At 40.1% G+C, this 21,301-nt stretch overlaps 1 protein-coding gene across 2 annotated transcripts in view; it reads left to right on the top strand.

The window, feature by feature from the left end:
- Nucleotides 1-21,301, top strand: part of mon2 (MON2 homolog, regulator of endosome-to-Golgi trafficking) — a 133,601-nt gene that overhangs the window by 38,269 nt on the left and 74,031 nt on the right. For both annotated transcript variants that reach the window (XM_048548669.2, XM_048548667.2), the window contains exons 4-7: nucleotides 6,247-6,378; nucleotides 8,857-8,986; nucleotides 17,202-17,299; nucleotides 17,948-18,073. In XM_048548669.2, coding sequence (XP_048404626.2) covers nucleotides 6,247-6,378; nucleotides 8,857-8,986; nucleotides 17,202-17,299; nucleotides 17,948-18,073 — 486 coding nt within the window. The remainder of the gene's footprint in view (nucleotides 1-6,246; nucleotides 6,379-8,856; nucleotides 8,987-17,201; nucleotides 17,300-17,947; nucleotides 18,074-21,301) is intronic.

Genomic DNA, 21,301 nt, shown 5'->3' with positions numbered 1-21,301 from the left:
CTTTCTGGGGCCTCCCCACTTCCTTAATGCTATCTGTCCTTCCACCCATCTTTGTCATCTGCAAAGTTAGAAACCATGTCCTCAGTTCCTTCAAACAGAACACTAATGTATAATGGGATAGTTGTGGTCCCACACTAAACTCTACAGAACGCTACTGGTCACTGGCTACCATCCTAAAAAAGATCCCTTTTATCTGCATCCTCTGCCTCTGCCAATCAACTAATCCTCTATCCATCCCAGTACATTGCTTCAACACCATGGATTGTTAAACCTTATTTAACAGGCTCCCAGGCAGCACCTTGTCAAAAGCCTTCTAGAAATCCAAATAGAACGCATTCACTGACTGGCCTTTGTCTAGCTTGCTTACTTCCTTGAAGAATTCCAACAGATTTGTCAGGCATGTCCTCCCCTTGACAAAGCTGTGCTGACTCAGCCCTGTTTTTTAATGCACTTCCAAGTACCCCAAGATCTCATACTTAATAATGGACTCTTAAAATCTTAGCAATGACAGAGGTCAGGTTAACTGGTGTGTAATTTACTGTCTTCTGCCTTCTTCCCTCCCTCCCTTAAACTGTGAGGATACCCTTCATGACTTTGAGTGCTGGTTCTTTGGTTTGGGTCCATATCTGGTTCCTTTGCAATGAAGTAACAGGAACATCAGTACCCTGACAAATCAGGTGACTTTGATTTAAAATCTAAAACTGAGCTTGAGTATACTTGTGGTAATTATGATTCCTGATGTGTCAAATGATGTGTAGAAGTTTTCTTAAGACCGTAGCTGCCAGTGCAGTGGTTAGTAGGTCAACAAACCATTAATTAAATTATTTGCAATTACATTTGTTATTAAGCAGTCACTACCAGTGTTTAGAGCAGACTACCCAGTTACTCCTGCATGGAACATGGTTGGTATTTGCCAAGACCAATTATTCCAATAATTCCGATGGCTTTTCTGATTTCTGTTCTGACAGGAAGCTCTTTGTTCTGTGATTTGTAATGTGTACATACATGGAAATGATTTCTTAAGTGATTCAATACAAATGCATTGATTCATGCACTTCACAATAATGGAAGGTAAACAAAGGGAAAACTAATGTTTCCACCCAGTTGAAGTCAAGTAATTCCATCCATTTGCAGTAACCTTGAAGCATCTACATTGACCACAAATCATGACGAGGGTTATAATTACTTGATATCTTTCAGCAAAATATTTTCAACTACTTTGTCTTCTGCCAAATTGGTCCCCGAAACCAGAGCCAGCTTTGTCTGCTCAGGTGAATGTACAATTCTGAAGAAGAACAGGGGAGTTATTCTTTATAAGCCAACCAATAGTTATCCTACAACCAACATCGCAGAGACATGTTATCTAGCCATTATCACATCGCTGCCTACGGAAATTTGCTCTGCATGTACTTGCTGCTGCCTGTCTGACTCTAAATCAGACATAATTTCAAAATTGCTTAATTGGTTGTAAAGCACTTGAGCCATTGGTTATGAAAGGCACCATATAAGTGCTAATGTTTTCCATTCTCTGCTGGTAACCATTTTTAAAGCAGGAATTGACAAACTTTGGTTGGAATTATGTGCATTAGAAGACATGGAGTTCTAGCTGAAGATCAGCCACAAACTAGTTAAATGGCAGAAAAAGCCTGAAGAGCCATATAGGCATTTTCTTATTTTATTTTTTTTATCATAGGATAGTTATGATGCAGAAGGAGGCTATTTAGCCTATCATGCCTGCAATAGCTCTATTATACAGTCTGACTCTAGTATCTTGAGCCTCGTCCCCATATCCCTGTGCACCATTACTATCGAAAAAAATCCAATAACGTTTTGAATGCCTCAATTGATCCTGCCTCCTCCACATTTGCAGGTAGTACACTCCATATCCCAGCTACTTGCTGTGTGAAAAAAAGTTTACCCTTACTTCATTTGTACTTCACATTGAATATATGTTCTGTTGTTCCATTTCTTTTATGAGTGGAGACAACTTCACGCTACTTACTCTGTCCAGCCTGATTCTACAAACTGCAGACTTTATTTAGATTCTCTGCATGCTCCATTCCTCAGCTTACTTTCGTTTAATTGGCAAAATTTCTCCTCAGCCTCAAGCCTGCCATAACTCAAGGTTTCTGCTCACAACCCCCAGGACTGACCACTAGCCAAATTTGTCTTCCCCAAATTTGAATGCTCCACACCCATAGTTCCACTTTTTTTTCCTCCCAGCTTGCTTGCAGTACTGAAGGAAATGCATTAGTGTACTCAGAAAAATATGTTCCCAGAATATATTAAGTAATGCTGCTAGAATTTGCCCTGAAGCATTACAACTGTGGGATTTCCAGTGGTTGATGTTATTTCCTCCCTGGCTGACAGTATGTTCAAGTACCCTCCTGAACTGATTTAGTTGTTTTCTTTGCTACATTCATGGGATGCAAACATCACTGGCTAACCGGCAAACCTGCATTTCTTACCCATCCCTAACCACCCATCCTCTGGTTAAACCACATTTGGAATATTGTGTTCAGTTCTGGTCACTTCGTTACAGGAAAGTTGTGGAAGCTTTAGAGAGGGTGCAGAGGAGATTTACCAGGATGCTGCCTGGACTGGAGGGCAGGTCTTATGAGGAAAGGTTGAGGGAGCTAGGGCTTTTTTCATTGGAGCGAAAAAGGATGAGAGGTGACTTGATAGAGGTGTTTACAGGGTGATGAGAGGCATAGATAGAGTGAATAGTCAGAAACGTTTTCCCAGAGCGGAAATGACAGTTACGAGAGGGCATAATTTTAAGGTGATTGGATGAAGCTACAGGGGTGCTGTCAGAGGTAGGTTCTTCTCACAGTGGTGGGCGTGTGGAATGCGTTGCTGGCAGTAGTAGTGGAGTCAGATACTTTAGAGGCTTTTAAGCGACTCTTGGGTAGGCACATGGAGGATAGTAAAATGTAGGGTATGCAGGATAGATTGATCTTAGTCGGATAAAAGGTTGGCACAGCATCGTGGGCCGAAGGGCCTGTACTGTGCTGGACTGTTCTATGTTCTGTGTTCTAGTTACCATTGAGAAGGTGATGCTGAATCACCATCTTGAGTGTGTCTGTTAATGCAACACGATGCTATTATGGAGGTCAGTTTGAGATTTTGAACAATGGTAAACGAATGGTATGATATAGGTCAGAATGGCATGTGGCTTTTATTGCATTTTGTCTGTGGTACACACTGCTGCCCTTGTCCACTGATGATAGAAAGCGTGAATATTTAAAATTATGGATGGGCTACTAATCAAGCAAGCTGCTTTGCCTCCGCTGAATGTTGGAGCTGCACTTATCCGGACAAGTGGGGAGTACTCCATAGCACTCCTACTGTGCCATGTAAGTTAACAGCCTTTGAGAATCAGAAGGCAAGGCCCAGTTACCTGTTTATGTACTCTCAGTACTATGTGATTGGTCCAGTTTTTTTTTCTCAGTTGTAATCTCAAAACGTTGATGACCAGGGAATCAGTCCTGTCCGTGAATTTCAATTGGAGATTGTTAGATTAGATTCCCTGCAGTGTGGAAACAGGCCCTTCGGCCCAACAAGTTCACACCACCCCTTGGAGCATCGCACCCAGACCCATCCCCCTATAACCCACACACCCCTGAACACTATGGGCAATTTAGCATGGCCAATCCACCCAGCCTGCACATCTTTGGACTGTGGGAGGAAACCGGAGCACCCAGAGGATTTGAATTGCTGGGGCTTGTCTTTACTTAGCATTTTTGAAATGAGAATGTTAAGTCCTGCTATCATACCAGATCTGAATGTTGTCCAGGTGCTGTTGCATACTAGCACGGACTGCTTTCATGTCTGAGGTGTCTTGTATGCCTCTGAATACTGCAGTTATTTTTCTTGTGTGTGGATGTTGTTGGCTAGTGAGCATTTAGTGCCAGTCCTTAAGGAGGTGGTGGTGAGTTGCCGCCTTGAACCACTGCAGTCCACCTGCTACGGGTTGACTCACAATGCGGTCCAAGAGGAAATTCCAGAATTTTGACCTAGTGACTGTGAAGGAACAGCAATGTATTTCCAAATCAAGGTAGTGAGTGGCTTGGAGGAGATCTTGTAGGTGTGATATTGTCATGTTTGTGCTGCCTTTGTCCTTCTTGATAAACATATTCGTGGGTTTGGAAGACACTATCTGAAGATTGGTAGTGAATTTCTGCAATGCATCATGTAGACACTACACATTGCTGCTACTGGGCATTGATGGTGGAAGGCGTGAATGTTTGTGAATGTGGAATCAGACAAGCTGGCATTATCCTGGGAGGTGTCAGGCTTCTTGAGTGTTATTGGAGCAGTACCTACCCTGACGAGAGGAGTGTTCTATCACATACCTGACTTGTGCCTTGTGGATAGTGGGCAGGTTTGGGGCATTGAGTTACTCATCTCAATTTTCTTAGCATTTGACCTGGTCTAGTAACCACTGTGTTCACTGGGCAAGTCCCATTGAATTTCTGATCATTGGTGACCTCAGGATGTTGACAGTGAGGCATTATGTGATTGTAATACCATTGAATGTCAAGGGATGGTGGTTACGTTGTCTCTTATTGGAGGTGGTCATTACCTGGCATTTGTGTGGCACAAAGGTTACTTGTCACTTTTCAGTTCAAGCCTTTTTGTTCAGATGTTGTTGCATTTGGACACGGACTGGCACGGTACTGTCGCGAATGTTGCTGAACATTGTGTAGTCGTTGGCGAACATCCCCACTTCAGACCTTCTGGTTGATTGAAGCAACTGAAGATATTTGGGCCTAAGACACTTCCCTGAGGGACTTCTGCGGAGATGTCTAGGAGCTGAGCTGACTGATCTCCAACTACCACAACCGTCTTCCTTGTGCTAAGTACGACCGCAACTAGCAGAGAGTTTTCCCACTGATTCCCATTGATTCCAGTTTTGCTAGGGTTTCTTGATGCCACATTTGATATCTCACTACCTTGATATCATGGATAGTCATTCTCAGTTCACCTCTTTTCTGTGTTTTGACCACAACTTAGGTGAGATCAGGCACCAATTGGTGTTGGTAGAAGCCAAGCTGAAAATCACTGGGCAGCTTATTGCTCTGCACATGCTGTTGAACCACTGTCAACAACCCCTTTCATCACTTTCTATTTAATTTAAAGGAGAATAGGTGGTAACTGGCTGGGTTGAACTTGTGTTGTCATTGGGCAGGGCAGATCCAGGCAATTTTCCACATTATTAAGCAGATGTCAGTGTTCGAGCTGTACTGGAACAGTTGACAGTTCGGAGCTCAAGTCTTTGGTCGTGTCACTGAGGAATGTCACTAAGGTTTTTATAAACTTTACTAAATGATAGTGGTTCCAGCACTTGTTACCGAGCAATAGTATTATACTGACCAGCCTGTCTGCTGTATCCAGTATTACAGATTTCCGATAGTACAGCAATTCAGTTTTAACAGGTGTTGTTACATGACCTTAGTGAAACCACACCTCAAACGCAATGTACATTTTTGCTGTCATTATTTAGGAAGGGATGTATTTGTATAAGATGCAGATCGGCGAAGGTTCACTGAATTGATTCTGGGATGAACAGGTTGACTTTTGAAGAAAGTTGGACAAGTTGGATCCATATCCACTGGAGTTCAGAAGAATGAGAAATAATGTTATTATCCTGAGGGGACTAGACCTGAGTGGATACTGAGATAGTTCCTCTTCTGAAGGGAACTGGAGCTCGAGGCTGTGTCAAACAATGTGTTCTCCCATTTAAAATAGCAATGTGCAGAATTTGTTTTCTCTGCATGTTGTTACTCTGTGGTTTTCTTAGTGGTGAAGGCAGAGTAGTTGAATATTTTGAAGTTTGAGTTTTATTCTTGAAATGCAATGGATTCAGAGAGAACTGGGAAAAGGCAGGAAAGCCTGAATTAGATCAACTATAATCTCATCAAACAGTAGAGCAAGCTCAAGAAATCGAAGGATTCGATTTAGGAGTCTATTCCTGCTCCTAAATCAGATATTTGCACATCTGTATTTGTGTCATAAATAGTGGTGATTGTGTTTTCTTCGCCAGGTGTCATGAGTGTTTTAAGTGTTTCATTTTTAATGGAAAACATGCAATAAGTGCAAAACAGAATATGCTTAGATCTTAGAGTGATATGAGATAAGAGCTGGCAAGTGAAACTCTTTGAAACAACTGTCTCAGAGGGACCTAATGGCTCCTGAGTTTTATTTTTGTGAAGTTACTCATTGTCTTTGTATACGTTTTGATAGGGTGCAGCTGGAAATATAATTAACATGCTGTGGCAGTTGATGGAAAATGGACTGGAGGAACTCAAACTTCTTCAAACCGTTCTAGTTCTTTTGACAACCAACACAGTAGTGCACGACGATGCCCTTGCTAAGGTAAGAGGTGTAAGGAGACTGCAATGTGCACTTGAGCAATGCTCCCAAGTGAAACTGGCTATTTGGCAATATTTAATGTCATTAAGTAATGATGCCCAATTGTGCACTAGCTAAATTCTCAAGGTTGTTGGTTATCAAACTGCAATAATATATTATTAAACATAGGAGTAGACTTCAGCCTGGGATTTGGTTTAATTATCTTTACAGTTTCATTTATTATTTTTCTCCTTGAGATGTCAAAGTGAAGAAAGTTAAACATAGTGTTGAAATGAACGATTTGGCAGTGTAATTACAAAGATACCAAACATTATTTTGAGATGTCATATGATTTTGACACCATGCTTTTCAGTGTCCATAATTCATAGCTGCAATGTGTTGAAACTGGGGAGGGTGGGAGGTGGTGAAGATTAACAATAATGATTTACTTTGGCCGGACCTAATGGCAGTTGGAGCTCAAGAAATGAGATTTGCAATAGGAAAGGTTGTGCATTTTTGTTAGTCAGTGTCTTGCACTATTGTCTTCTTGCTTTCCAATGGTCATTTGGTTTCCAGAAATGAAATTGCCACAACTTAAAAAAGTATGTATTGCTTCTTTTCTCACTGTTTCTTGAAAATCATTTTTGAACAGCAGTTTTTGGCATCATGTTATGTTTTAAGATAGGCCATTTGTCAAAGCTGCTATGCAACATTGATTAAATAGTTACTGTTTTCAAGTTTGAGTGTCATGAAAATCAGGATCTCATGATAGCCTCAAGTGTGGAATGAAGTATGTCAAATTTGGGACGGTGCCCATCAGTTCACAGTTGAAAATATCTGTGCGTATGATCCTCACTTGGAACAGTATTGACTCAGCGTTGTGAAATAGAATGGATGTTTGCAAGGGCAATGAATGTTCACTTCTGGTTTTAGATGCTCTTTTTAACTGGCAGATCATCCATTAGTGATGGTGTGTGCTGGGTAAAGTAAGTTTCCTCACCTTGTTTATCACCTTAATTAATCAGGTAAACATTCTCAGGCCCCAAGAGTGTCACTTACTATAATGAGCATGTTCTGAGCAGCAGATAAAGGTCTGTGTTTCTTTTTGTAACCCTTGGTTGCCATTGGCATCAGTCAGTTAATTCCCTGTTGTGTTGAATTGTCTGTGTATGTCTAGAATGGCGTGCTGTTTCAGACAGTCGAGCTATAGACATACCATTGTAGCTATGGTATCAGACTTTATAAATCTTGGCTTAATACTATATAGCGGATATGCTTTTTAGTGTGAATTTGATATTTCAAAGCGCCTTGCTTAATGATCAATCTAATGAAAAATGACTCAAAAATGTATGTTATCTGCTCCATTTCGTGCAATGATTATTGGCCTCTGTATGGCAATTTATGGGCAGGCTTTTGTTCAATTAGTTATACCCACTGGCAGCTACACTAATTCTGTTCAAGCGCATTTTACAAGTGTCCCTTGCAACAAGTTGACTTGCATGCCTTCATCTTGGACCAAGATTTCAGCGGTGATATGAAAGCTAAAATGAGAATATCTAAACAAGTCTGCTTCCTGATTTCTTTTGAATTGAATAACCTGAAATCAACTTTGCCCTCATATTATTGCAACTCTATTGACAGCCAAGGTTACATATTTTATTTGATGTAAACAAATTAGTGCTGTATGTATGGATTTAAGCTAATGATTTGTTAAATTTAAACTGTCATGACTGTTCAAATTTGTTCTAATGCTTATGTGTAATGTGTTCCTATGCTGAAATTTTGACTATAGTTTGAGTGATTTCAGTAACCCTTTCTAGTGGCATTGTGTGATGTTCAGGTGTTCATTATTTTATTTGTGCTATTAGAGCAATTAGGTTTGTTGAAAATTCATTTTGATCTTCTGATCTTTCCTTCTCTTTTATCCAATCGTGTTTGTTATGAATAGCTTTATTCTCACTTGTTCCTGCTGCTTTATGTAAATGTAGAAATGAAAAATGAACTTGTAAACACAAGAAATCAGTCATCTTTAAAAAGATTCTGATGAGTCATAGCTGCCTTTTTTCTTTTAGGTACTTGCAGACTTTTCTTGTACTTGTTGTTTATTTTTCATATCTCTAGAATTTGTGGTAATTTATTTTTCCAGTACGTCTAAGATGTAAGTTGTAATATTTTGGGGTTAATGTTTTTCCTTCACATAATACTCCTATTCATCCTTAATATTCACGAACCTTTTAGTAAGCCCACTCACTTAGACATTCGCTAGTTTCTGAGGAAGAAGCACAAACCTTTCAACTTCCAAATGAATGTTCTGTATAAACCCCTGGATTTTCTGACAAAATATTGCTTAGATTGTTGAAATTTTGTTCACTCTTAAATACCACATATATAGAAACTTGAGTGAAATCTCTTGAACAGGGTCATTCCTGGGAAGTAATTATTTTTCTTTACATTTACAAATGAACCTTACGCTCACAAAAACTTATTTCCACATTATTTTAGGCAATTGTACTTTGCTTTCGGCTACACTTTACCAAAGATAATATCACCAATAACACAGCAGCAGCTACAGTACGGCAAGTGGTTACAGTTGTCTTTGAAAGAATGGATGCTGAAGATGAGCAGCATAAAGGTGAGTTGAAGTATTTCTGCATTCTGGTGCATGCTCCATGCATCAAATCACTTTCAGAAAAATGTTGAGAGCTCTAGAGATCTTTTTCCCTCAAATTATAACTCATTCACTGTAGGAAAAAATACACAGCAAGTATAATCTTATGCCGTAGTAGTCAAAGAGCCTTCATAGATTCGTAGAATCCCTGTGGTGTGGAGCCAGGACCTTCGGCCCAAAAACTCCACACCTACTCTTAGAGCATCCCACCCAGACCCATCCACCTATAACCCACCTAATCTACACATCCCTCAACATTATGAGCAATTTTTTATGGCCAGTCCACCTAGCCTGCATACTTTTGGACAGTGGGAAGAAACCAGAGCACCCAAAGGAAACCTGTGTAGACATGTGGAGAATGTATAAACTCCACACAGACAGTCGCCGAAGGGTGGAATTGAACCTGGGTTCTGGCACTGAGAGGCAGCAGAGCTAAAAATTGAGCCACCATGCCCCCCAAGCTCTAGTGTTCTTACTAGACATTTATTCATTTCATATTGTTCACATTAACCTTGATAAATTTTAGCCTTCCTTCATTTAATATATTCCACAAGAAATAATTTTCAAAACCTTGAGTCTTTCTCTAACATCTAGAATTCCCAAAGGCCAAAAACTTAATCTAAATCTTTCATGTAAAAGTTATTTAAGTTTTGTTCTTTGAATCACCCAACTTCATAAAATGAAATAACCTTTGGGGACTTGGGAACAAAAACAAAGTTGCTGGAAAAGCTCAGCAGGTCTGTACCACCTGTGAAGGAAAAGACAGAGCTAACGTTTGGGGTCTGGTGACCCTTCCTCAGAACAGATGGTGGCTGGGCAAACATCAGTTTATGTGCAGAAAATAGAGAGTAAACATTGGGATAGAGCCCGAAGAGAGAGAAAAGCAGTTGGACAGACGAAGGAGTTGATAACAATCAGGTTGAGAGGGTGAATAGTTATTAATGGGAACTATTAGTGACTGACAGCAGGGGATGTGAACTTGTAGGCTATGTAGTAACAAGGCGTGGTGTGTGGGGTAGGCGGCTGGGACAAGGGAGAGTTTAGGCCCTAAAATTATTGAACGCAGTATAGAGTCCGGAGGGCAGTAAGGTCCCCAAGCGGAAAATGAGGTGTCGTTCCTCCAGCTTGCGTTGGACTTCACTGGAACACTGCAGCAAGCCAGAGACAGATGTTGGTCAGAGAGCAGGGTAGTGTGTTAAAATGGCAGGCACCAGGTAGTTCAGGGTCTTTTTTGCGTGCAGAATGTAGATGTTCTATGAAGTGGCCGCCAAGTCTATGCTTCGTTTCTCCAATATACAGGAGACCACATTCTGAGCAGCAAACACAGTAGACTGGATTCTGGGAGGTGCAGGTGAAGTGTTGCTTCCCCTGAAACTATGTTTGGGCCCTTGGACGCTGGGGAGGGAGGAGGTAAATGGGTAGGTGTTGCACCTTCACCGGTTACAGGACAAGGTGCCATAGGGCTGTTGGGGCTCAAGGGAGTGTGTACCAGGGTGTCCCAGAGGGAATGATCCCTGCAGAAGGCAGACAAGGGAGAGGAGGGGAATATGCATCTGGTGGTGGCATTTTGCTGGAGATTATCAAAATGGCATCTGATCTTCTGGATGTTAATGCTGTTGTGGGAGGGAACAGAAGGGTTGAGGACAGAAGTGGGGGAGATGGGTCAGATCTGTTTGAAGGCCCTGTCGACAATGGAGTAAGGGAATCCTGAGTTGAGGAAGAAGGTGGACATTTCGGAAGCTCCCTTGTTGAAGTTACCCTCACCTGAACACATGCGACGGAGACAGAGGAACTGAGAGAATGGGATGGAGTCCTTAAGGAAGTGGAGTGTGAGGATATATAGTCCAGGTAGCTGTGGGAGTCAGTGAGTTATTAGTGGTTATTGGTAGCCAGTCTCTCCCCAGAAATAGAAACAGAAATGTCGAGGAAAGGAAGGGAGGAGTCAGAGATAGACCAGGTGAAAGCAAGGGCAGGGTGGAAATTGGCGGTGAAATTTATGAAGTTTTCTAATTCCAGATGAGAGAAGGAAGCAGCATTGATGATATCATCGATGTATCAGAGAAAGAGTTATGGTAGGAATCGGAATAGGAGCGGAACAAAGAATGTTCCACATACCCCATGAAGCAACAGGCATAACTAGCACCCATGCAGGTACCCACGGGGTACCCTCTTACCTGAAGAAAATGAGAGGAGTTGAAAGAGAAGTTGTTGAGGGTGAGGACAAGCTCAGCCAAGCGGAGGAGGGTGGAGGTGGATGGGGATGCTTCAGGTCTTTGCCTCAGGTAGAAGCGGAGAGCCCTAAGACACTCCTGGTGGGGAATGTACGTGTAAAGAGATTGCACGTTCATGGTAAGGAGGAGGTGGCTAGAACTGGCAAACTGGAAGTTTTGGACAAGCTTACTCCCCAAAACTCTATGACACCATGTATAATTCCAGCTATCCAAAAACCCATGTCTCCAGAAGTGATGCTAAGGGAGTACCTAAGAACAAGACCATAAATATATTACTGATGACATTTTGCCATTACACAAATGCATGGTATAAAGGTATTTTCCTTCAGGTTGTATATTTCATTCCTCTAAACAATTTGATATCAGCATGACGCAGTTGGACTGCTTGACCCAAAGCAACATCTGGATTCCATTCCACCCTCGTCTGTGTAGAGTTTGCACATTCTCGCCATGTGTGCGTGAGTTTCCTTCAGGTGCTCCGTTTCCTCCCGCAGTCCAAAAATGTGTGCAGGTTAGCTGGATTACAGGAGGGTGGGCCTGGGTGGCATGTTCTGAGGGCAGTGTGGACTTGTTGGGCCAAATGGCCTGTTTCCACACTGTAGGGATTCTATGATCTATGAAAATAAAGCGCAAATAGTGACTAGTGCTCTAGCCATTTAATTCTGCATGCCACACCAATAGTATTGAGCACAAATAACATGAATGTATCATTCTACGCCAATCAGGAAGTTTTTGACTTCCAGGAAATGCACATCCTGGGTTAATTCTTGAGAAAATTTTCCTTTATTATCTGAACTTGATTGCTTGCGGCTAGATATCTATCAGCATATAAAGCCAACTCAAGTGATGTGTCACTCAAAGCGCTTTTGTAGTAAATGAAGATAAGTTATTATTATTGTCATTACCTTGTGTAAGATAGGGAGAAAATTGATCTAAGTTGTTTCCAATTGGAACTGGTTGTGCAGTCTTTTCAGATTAATATTAGAAAAGTATTCCTTTTGAGTATAGTTACCTTTTAGAGAGGAGAATTGTCAAAGAGAAAGAAATTTATTTCTTTAAATAAGTGCATCTGGTTAAAATCTGAATTGGATTATTGAACTCACTATGAAAGATACTTACTTGTTAGTACTTACACATTAATTTTACTTTTGTTCCTTCAAAAGACTTAACATGAAAAGTAAATAAACCCTAAAGTATGGCAAAATCTGTAGGGACGTTTAAAAATTACCCGCTCCCAATCTATGTCTGTCTATGCACACTAATTGTGGAAAACTCTATGCTGACTCAGAGGACTGCTCCATGAAGAGGTCCCAGTGCAAAATCTGTTGGTTCCCCACTTACTTCATTCAAACATCTATTTCCTATTATTTCTTTGTTGAATTTTTATAAGCAGTAGGCCATTTTTCAAACCTAACAGTGCAACATAAGCAAGGTTGTAAAATGCTGCACCAGAGATGATAGGAACTGCAGATGCTGGAGAATCTGAGATAACAAGGTGTGGAGCTGGATGAACACAGCAGGCCAAGCAGCATCAGAGGAGCAAGAAAGCTGACATTTCGGGCATAGGCCCTTCTTCTGAAAATGAAGAAGAGCCTAGGTCTGAAACGTCAGCATTCCTGCTCCTCTGATGCTGCTTGGCCTGCTGTGTTCATCCAGTTCTACACCTTGTTATCGCACATTTTTACCACTTGGGATTTTGCTCATTTCGTAAGCTTTTTCATTTGGCCATTTGACTGACATTGGTTCTGTTAGCTTTTTGTTTTTCTGCAGTAAATTATTCACATTGCAGAGCATGTCACCATAAACTTTGTTACTTAGGTTGGTTGGAAGGTGTAAGTTTCAACGCATTGAAGAGTTCAAGTTATGTTCCAATTCTAGAGATTTTCCTTATACCACCTGTGACCAGGACTTGCCCGCCTGGAAAGTTTGACTGAACATTTCATGGTTGAGTAATGGAATTCTGTTTAAATTGTCATTGTTACTGAAGATTAAAACTCAATTAATTATTTTGTCCACAACTTTTACCCTGAACTCTAAGGTACTGAACATTGATCTAAGCCATAGGAAAAGATGTAAAAGCTGAACTCGTTCTTGCTTGCTTATGCATATTCAGTTGAATTTTGTTTTGACTTTGATATTTACACTATATCTAATATGTGTTAGTCAATATCCAGTAGATTACTTCGTGCAGTGTGAAGGTGGATAAACACAGCAGGCCAAGCAGCATCAGAGGAGCAGGAAAGTTGGCGTTTCGGGTCAAGACCATTCTACGTTTTATGAAGAAGGGTCTTAACCCGAAATGTCAACTTTCCTGCTCCTCTGATGCTGCTTGGCCTGCTGTGTTCATCCAGCTTCACACCGTGTTATCTCAGATTCTCCAGCATCGGCAGTTCCTACTATCTCTGTAACTGATTACTTAGTGCAATTGTCTGAACAACAAAGCAAGATAATTTGCCTCCTTTGTGGGGTGAATGGAGATTGGGGAGCAAACGCAATTGATGAGATAGATCTCTTAGATGCAAATTAAGTGAGGTTAAGTAGAATACAGAAAATTTTGCTTTCTTTGGTTTAGCTCAGCACATCTAAAACAAAACTAGATAGGATGTTTGAGAACTGCAGGTTCTCGTAGAATATGCCAGCACTGATATTACCTTCAGAGTGAGCAGAGGGAAAGTGCAGCAAATTAATCTGTGCAAGTCGAATTTTCCCTGGGGAAATAATGTTAGTAGGAATTGATTTGTAAATAAAATCATGGAGACAGGCGTCAAATTGTAATTGTCAATACAATTAAAACAAATATGAGCTTCAATACAAAATGTAGAGTGCAATGGACCCTTCCTATATAGTAGTTTTACAATGGTCTGCCTGAAAATTGTGCAGTTTGCAGAAATGAAGAATTATGTTCCTAGCGTAAATGATTCTGCTTTCTGCGAAATTGTTATTCCATTTTATTTTGGGAGCTGATCAAAAGACAAAAACAACATAAACTTTGCTATATTTCAAAGTTGATTTAAATTTCTAAAATCAGATATGCGTAATTTTCAAAAGATCCTGATAAGAATGACTCGTAATTAGTCGTAAACGGTTGCGAGTTCAATGAATTCAACTTGGCAACATGTGATCTGTGAACTTCAATACAAAACGCATAGCACATTTTTCAATCCTCTAAGTAAAGGAGACCTGCATTTGCAATGTTTTGTCATTATTTGTATACAGAAATAGGATTATGGTATCCCTTACTTATTTTATACTTTATAGTCTAATGATTGTCCATAATTGTTGGGAATTGTATCAGTGATAATGGGAACTGCAGATGCTGGAGAATCCAGGATAATAAAATGTGAGGCTGGATGAACACAGCAGGCCCAGCAGCATCTCAGGAGCACAAAAGCTGACGTTTCGGGCCTAGACCCTTCATCAGAGAGCTCTCTGATGAAGGGTCTAGGCCCGAAACGTCAGCTTTTGTGCTCCTGAGTTGCTGCTGGGCCTGCTGTGTTCATCCAGCCTCACATTTTATTATCCATTATTGTTGGGAATTGTGATTGTTTGTTTAAATTTATATTGTCATCACAATTTGACACTTAGCAACATGTAGATTTTTCGATAGACCAATTTCTGTCTTCTGAATATAGAGTCAAATTCGTGTCCTCCTTTGTCCATGTGTATTGGAACCAGTGAGAATTGGTCATTCACTTGGTGGCAAGTGGGCGTTCTTGTGTACACCAACTAGGCAGCAAGAGACACAGACAAAGAAAGACACACAAATTCAACTGGGGCAGCACATCCATAATAGCATGAGCCAAACCCAGACATCATAGGGAATTCCTGGAGGCCTGGCATTCCAACCAGAACTCCATCAACAAACACATTGAACTGGACCCGTTTTCTGAGAAACGGAACTAGAAGTCATGTCAACCACCCCAGCAAACCGAGGCATATAAATAACAAGTGGGGTAGAACGCCAAGTCTTCACTGGAGGCACATAGATGATGTTACCTAACAGGGTGACAAATCGTCTGCAACCAAACACAGTGGTTCAGTGAGCAAGTCTACAACTTCAGTATACTTTCTGGCAGCCCTACTAATTGTTTCGTAAATGGTTATGTAAGTCCTAACTACATACTGAAAAATTATCTACTTGCATGGTGACAACATAGGTCCACGAGGTCAATTTCCAGAATGGCAGGACTGTCATATGTTGAAAGATTGGAGCGACTGGGCTCGTGTACACTTGAGTTTAGAAGGATGAGAGAGGATCTGAGTGAGACGTATAAGATTATTAAGGGATTGGACACTGTGGAGGCAGGAAACATGTTTCCGCTGATGGGTGAGTCCAGAACCAGAGGACACAGTTTAAAAATAAGGGATAGACCATTTAGAACAGAGTTGAGGAAAAACCTCTTCACCCAGAGAGTGGTGGATATATGGAATGCTCTGCCCCAGAAGGCAGTGGAGGCCAAGTCTCTGGATACTTTCAAGAAAGAGATGGATAGAGCTCTTAAAGATAGTGGAATCAAGGGTTATCAAGGGTTATGGGGATAAAGCAGGAACAGGATACTGATTGTGGATGATCAGCCATGATCATAATGAATGGCGGTGCTGGCTCGAAGGGCCATATGGCCTACTCCTGCACCTATTGTCTATTATCTCTTGTAACATCGTTGAACAGATATACATATTAATAGGAAGGTAAAGACAGTCCGTCTTTGTTTTTCTGCACTTTTATGGACTGAAATGAGAAACGGTTTGAAATGTTTTGAAAACAAGAATTGTGGAAGGGATTACTCCACTTTTTGAAAGGAAGTTACCAAAACTCCTTGTAAGTAATGTTGGAACACTACTTTGCCCAACCAGTGGGAAGGGCTCATGCTATGGAATGTGTACGCTGATATTCACCAGCTGAGGACGACAAAAGCCATCTGCCTGCCAACAAATGTGTTTGGCTGCTGGGTGGCTAAACAACTTGTGGGTGTGATTGATATTGCCAAAAGACTTTGGACCTCTTGGGAGGTGTTGGGGAAGTTTCTATGCAATAGAAAACAGCTGAAGCTTGAGGATGCCAATTATCATCTCTCACAAATTGCTGCAAGCTGTTGCTTTTAACCAATACAGCGGAGATTTTATCATTTTTGAACTAGTCACTGTGTCTGTCCTGCAAGGAAGTAAAAAGTGCCTGAAGAAGAGAGATTGAAGAACAGCAACTCCTGACCAGGGGAAGGATCATCATATAAACCCTGTAGACAATGGCTATTTACCTGTCTTCCCAGTATACCCTCCATCCATTACAGCAAAGTTTTTCTATCTGTCTGTGTGGTATGTTTTACATCGAAGTTAGTCTTAACTAGTTGAGTTATATGTTGACAGTTCACAGTTATTTATCTGTCAGTAGAATCTTATTTTTTGTAATAAATGGAAATAATTATTAAGTACAGAGACCTGATTCATGTTTTCTGTTACCTGGGCCTAGAACAAAAGACAGGTAAGTTCGGACTTCTGAGACGTGTCAGGAAATAGCGGTACTTGACTTCCAGCATGCTTCCCCAATGAGGCACAACAGGAGTTTTAAAATGGAATTGGGTAAGTACAGAAAGCCAAATCTCTGTGAGAATCTTTATCTCTCTTTCCTTGTCTTTCGTGGGATGTGGGTACCACTGTAGCATTTGTTGTCCGTCTTTAATTGCCTTTCACTGAGTGACTTGCTCAACCATTTCAGAGGATGGCTAAGAATCAACCACTGTAGGTGTGGAGTGAGGTATAGGCCAGACCAAACAATAACAGTAGGTTTCCTCCCATGAAGAGGATTAGAGAAGCAGTTAGGTTTTTGTGACAATCGGTGACAGTGACTGAGGCTAGGTTTATTATTGAAATTTATTAATTGAATTTAATTTCATCAGTTGCTATAGTGGAATTCAAACCTATATCTTCAGCTCCAACTTTGTTTATTGCAGATGATGATAGTCATCCTCCTGTTGTCCAAGGCAATAGCAACAGAAGAACAATCAGCACACTAAGACCATGTGCAAAAGATGCATATATGCTCTTCCAGGTAGAATCCTTTGTGGCAAAGAATTTTTCATTGTTAAATCAGTCACTAAGTTTAGACAGATTTGACCTTAAAAGGTCAGTTGCCTACCATTCTTTGACTTTTATGTCTTTTACTTGTTTTTGTTTCTTTTCATTTTTTTAATTTTTATTTTTGCATTTAGCTTTCAAGTTTTGAAATTTGCTTTTTATTCATTTTTGATTTGGTTTTTCTTTTATATATTTGTTTACATCATTTTGGTATTTCAGATCTTTCATTTTTGAGTTTTAGCTTTTCTTTAATGTCAGCATGTAAATTGATAATGCCAGTGGTTTCATTGAAGAAAATGAGTTGAAGTTGATAGGTCTGACGTTGAAGGAGCTGAATCAACATCGGTAGAGGTAAAGTTGTTCTGCTTGAACAATATTTAATTTTCAGTAGTGTATGCTAAATCAGCACAGTATCTCTTTAATTCAGTTTCCTCAATTAGGTCACTGGCATTCTTTAAATCATGATATTCACATTGGCCAAATGACACATGAGAGAAGATATTGTTAATTCCTCAATGATTGAATCTTACTGTATTATAAGTATTGCTAATATAGTTTTATTCTGAGCTTCATAATTGATGCAAAATCTCTCATTTGACATCTATCTAATGTAATTTTCCAGGATTTGTGCCAGTTGGTAAATGCAGATGCTCCTTACTGGTTGGTCGGAATGACAGAAATGACCCGAACGTTTGGTTTGGAACTTCTGGAATCTGTTCTGAATGACTTTCCACAAGTGTTTTTACAGGTAACGTGTTTGAAATAGACATTTTGAACTTGGTTGGGTTTACAGTAGCTTTATTCAAAGAGCAAGATTTTCTGGACATTGATTTTTGGTCTGATAATTGTGCCAGAGGTGATATGTTATCTCATCAAACCCAGAATCTGAAATGAGGTGGAATAACAACCTACAGTGCATCGAACCACTAAACTTGTGAATTTCATTAATAGAAGGCTAAAATTTATTCTTAATATTTAAAACTTGCTGATTTAAGTTAATGGTTTACTCTCCATTAAGTTGCTAACTTCTCCAGTCTGTGACCTTTTTAATCTATCATCCTTTACAGCCAGTAGAACGGCAGAGAACCTACTGTGAACTTTGTTTTCTTTTTCATTCTTGCCAAGTGGTAACTAGGAAGTGGTTCCTGTTAGGAGCTGGCTTCAGAGAAGATTAGTGTCTAATGGAGGCAGATTAATTCCTTTTATTACGGGCTTGAGTTATTTTATAGACATGACTGAACGCCACCTAAGCCATGAAGAACAACTTAGTTTCAAGTGACCTTGTTTACCTTGAACTTGTGTTCATTTTCCAGCAATAATTAAAGTGACCACAGATTTTATTATCAATGTAATTCTTGCCTTTTGATGGGTTCTTCAACTGTTCATTTTAAAGGTACCTAGAAATTATTTGTCCGGAACCCTGTTAGCCTCTAGTACTCAATGAAAGCAGATTTGCATCTAAATGTACGACACTTTATTGGTGATGGTATATGCCTACAGCAGACATAACCTGACCTTCTGTGGCACTGCAAGAAAAAAACAGGTCTATAGCATGAGTAATTTATTTTAAAAATTCATTAATTGCATTTGATAAAGTACTGATTAGAATTGAGGCAGCAATATTCTTCGTAAAATCAACTAAAATTACCTTTATTCGTTTTAAGAAAAAGGAACATGAACAAGCCATTCTGCCCTCAAACATAACATGCAAAAGAATGGTATCATGGGTTGCTTACATCCCAAATCCATTTACTCACCTTTGCTGTGTTTGCTTTGATACCATACCTGACAAAAATATATCAATCTCATTCTTAGAAAATTTGAAGGGACTCAGCAACCTTTTGGGTGGAGACTTCCAGGATTTCTTTTATTCTTTCATGGGATATGGGCATTGCTGGAAAGGCCTGCTTTTCGTGCACTTCAATAATTGTCCTTGAACCAAATGGCTTGTTAGGGCATTTCAGAGAGCAGATAAATATCAAGCACATTTCTGTTGCTGTGGAGTTATGTATCAGCCTGACCAAGTAAGGATGACAGATTTCTTCTGTAGAGTAAATTAGTAAACCAAATAGCTCTTTATGACAATCAGTGATAGTTTCTTGGCACCTTTGGTGAGACGAGTTTTATTTTGCAGAATGTTTTGTCTTTATTAATTGTATTTAAGTTACACCAGCTGCGATGGTATGGCCTGGTCCCATATCATCAGCCTGGACCTCTGGATTACTAGTCCAGTGACATTACTACAATGCCAGCATCGTCCCTCACTTCACTGGATAGAAAAAAAAAATCCTGCTTTATCTACCAACTAGCCTAGCCCATGTTTGATGATTGTGTTCCTCTAGAGTTCTAGAATATCAGTTTGCGTACTGTTTAAATTTGTCTGGACCTTTGTAGTCTGGTGTGGGACAAATTGAATGAGATGTTTTGTTAATATTGTGCTCAGGCACAGAGTTTAAATTGGACCCAGTACATCATGTGGTTTCTGAACTAGTTCAAAAGATTTGATCAAAAAGTCCATGATCAACCTAGTCAGTTCTGGTGTTTCGCATTATTTTTAATCTGTTTTCATGCATAAAGAAGGTGAAATTAACATATTAGTTTGTGCTTTTATTTCTAAATATCTGATCTTGTATTGTTTCTGAACTTTCATATCACTGACTCATCACGATCTTTGCTTTTGCTGTTTTCTGTCTGTGTTTTATGTTTTGTTTTCTGTTTCTGCATCTCCTTATTGCTGTTGTTTATCACTTTTCCACATCTCCCATTTGATTTCATTATTTCCTCAGTCCTTTGATTAAACAGTGGTGCAAGCAATGCTAATACATTTTTGTTTTATTTTTCTCAAGGGAATTGCCCTGAAGTTACACTTTAGAAGATAATAATGTGTGTCCCCTTAGAATATTTCCCCCTCTGCTATTTTAGAAGTTTCAAACAACTAAGCTAAACACTTTTTATAAATTGCTTTTAACACTCCCATGGAAGCCCAAATACAGAGTAGCTAATCAATTACTTGTCAATTGTGTTCATTGGTGTTACAAAGACAAGTATGGGATGCAGTTTATGCATAGCAAGCTGCCACATGCAGAATGAGATAACAAGCCAATTTTATGAAGGGTCTAGGCCCGAAACGTCAGCTTTTGTGCTCCTGAGATGCTGCTGGGCCTGCTGTGTTCATCCAGCCTCACATTTCATTAACAAGCCAATTTGTTGTGGTATGTTAAAGGGAAGAGCCCTGACATAACCGCTGGGAGTGACCCCTAATCTTTACATAGCATTGAGTTCCAGGCAGCCAGTTAATGAAACGTACAACTGGAGCCATTCTTTTATCTATTTTCATACATTTACCGAGTAACATATAGCAAACTTATCCTGTCCAACTAGTTTTAGTCATAACTTCGTAGAGGGCGCAAGATGTTGTCCAGTCGCCTTGTTCGGAGATATCACGAGTAGGTGGAACTTGAATACTGCTTGAACACTAGGGGCACTACCAATGTGCCTCAAGCACCCTAACAGGCAACCACCCAGCCACCTGATCTATGGGATCCCTGACAAAAAAAATCAAGACTGTTATGGAAACGGCCAATGAGATTCTTCATGAAGTATACAAACTGCACCACAAAGCCTTGTAATTATGCCATGTAAAATTAGCCATTTTATGGTGTGGATGAGAAGGGTATAGGGGCAAGATGTCAGCAATCAGCAGACTTTATCTTCAAGTACGACCATATGCATAGATTAGCTCAGAAAGGCCTAAATCTCGGGGCTTTGAAATAGGCTGTCCTGTGGACACTGCCATCACCTTATCCCTCACTGGTAATCACAGAAATTAGCAAAAACTGTAGATTTCCCATTCTTTAGTCACTGCTGAAAACTCCATAAAACTTATCCTGTGTCTCGGGCAGGAATTCTATTATCGGAGCATTGACTATTTTGCTTAGAGCATTTTATATAAAAATTTCAAATCTTATTGTGATAG

The sequence above is a fragment of the Stegostoma tigrinum genome, chromosome 18 (assembly GCF_030684315.1).
Source record: "Stegostoma tigrinum isolate sSteTig4 chromosome 18, sSteTig4.hap1, whole genome shotgun sequence".
NCBI classification, from domain to species: Eukaryota; Metazoa; Chordata; class Chondrichthyes; order Orectolobiformes; family Stegostomatidae; genus Stegostoma; species Stegostoma tigrinum.
This window is presented reverse-complemented; position numbering and strand designations above follow the sequence as displayed.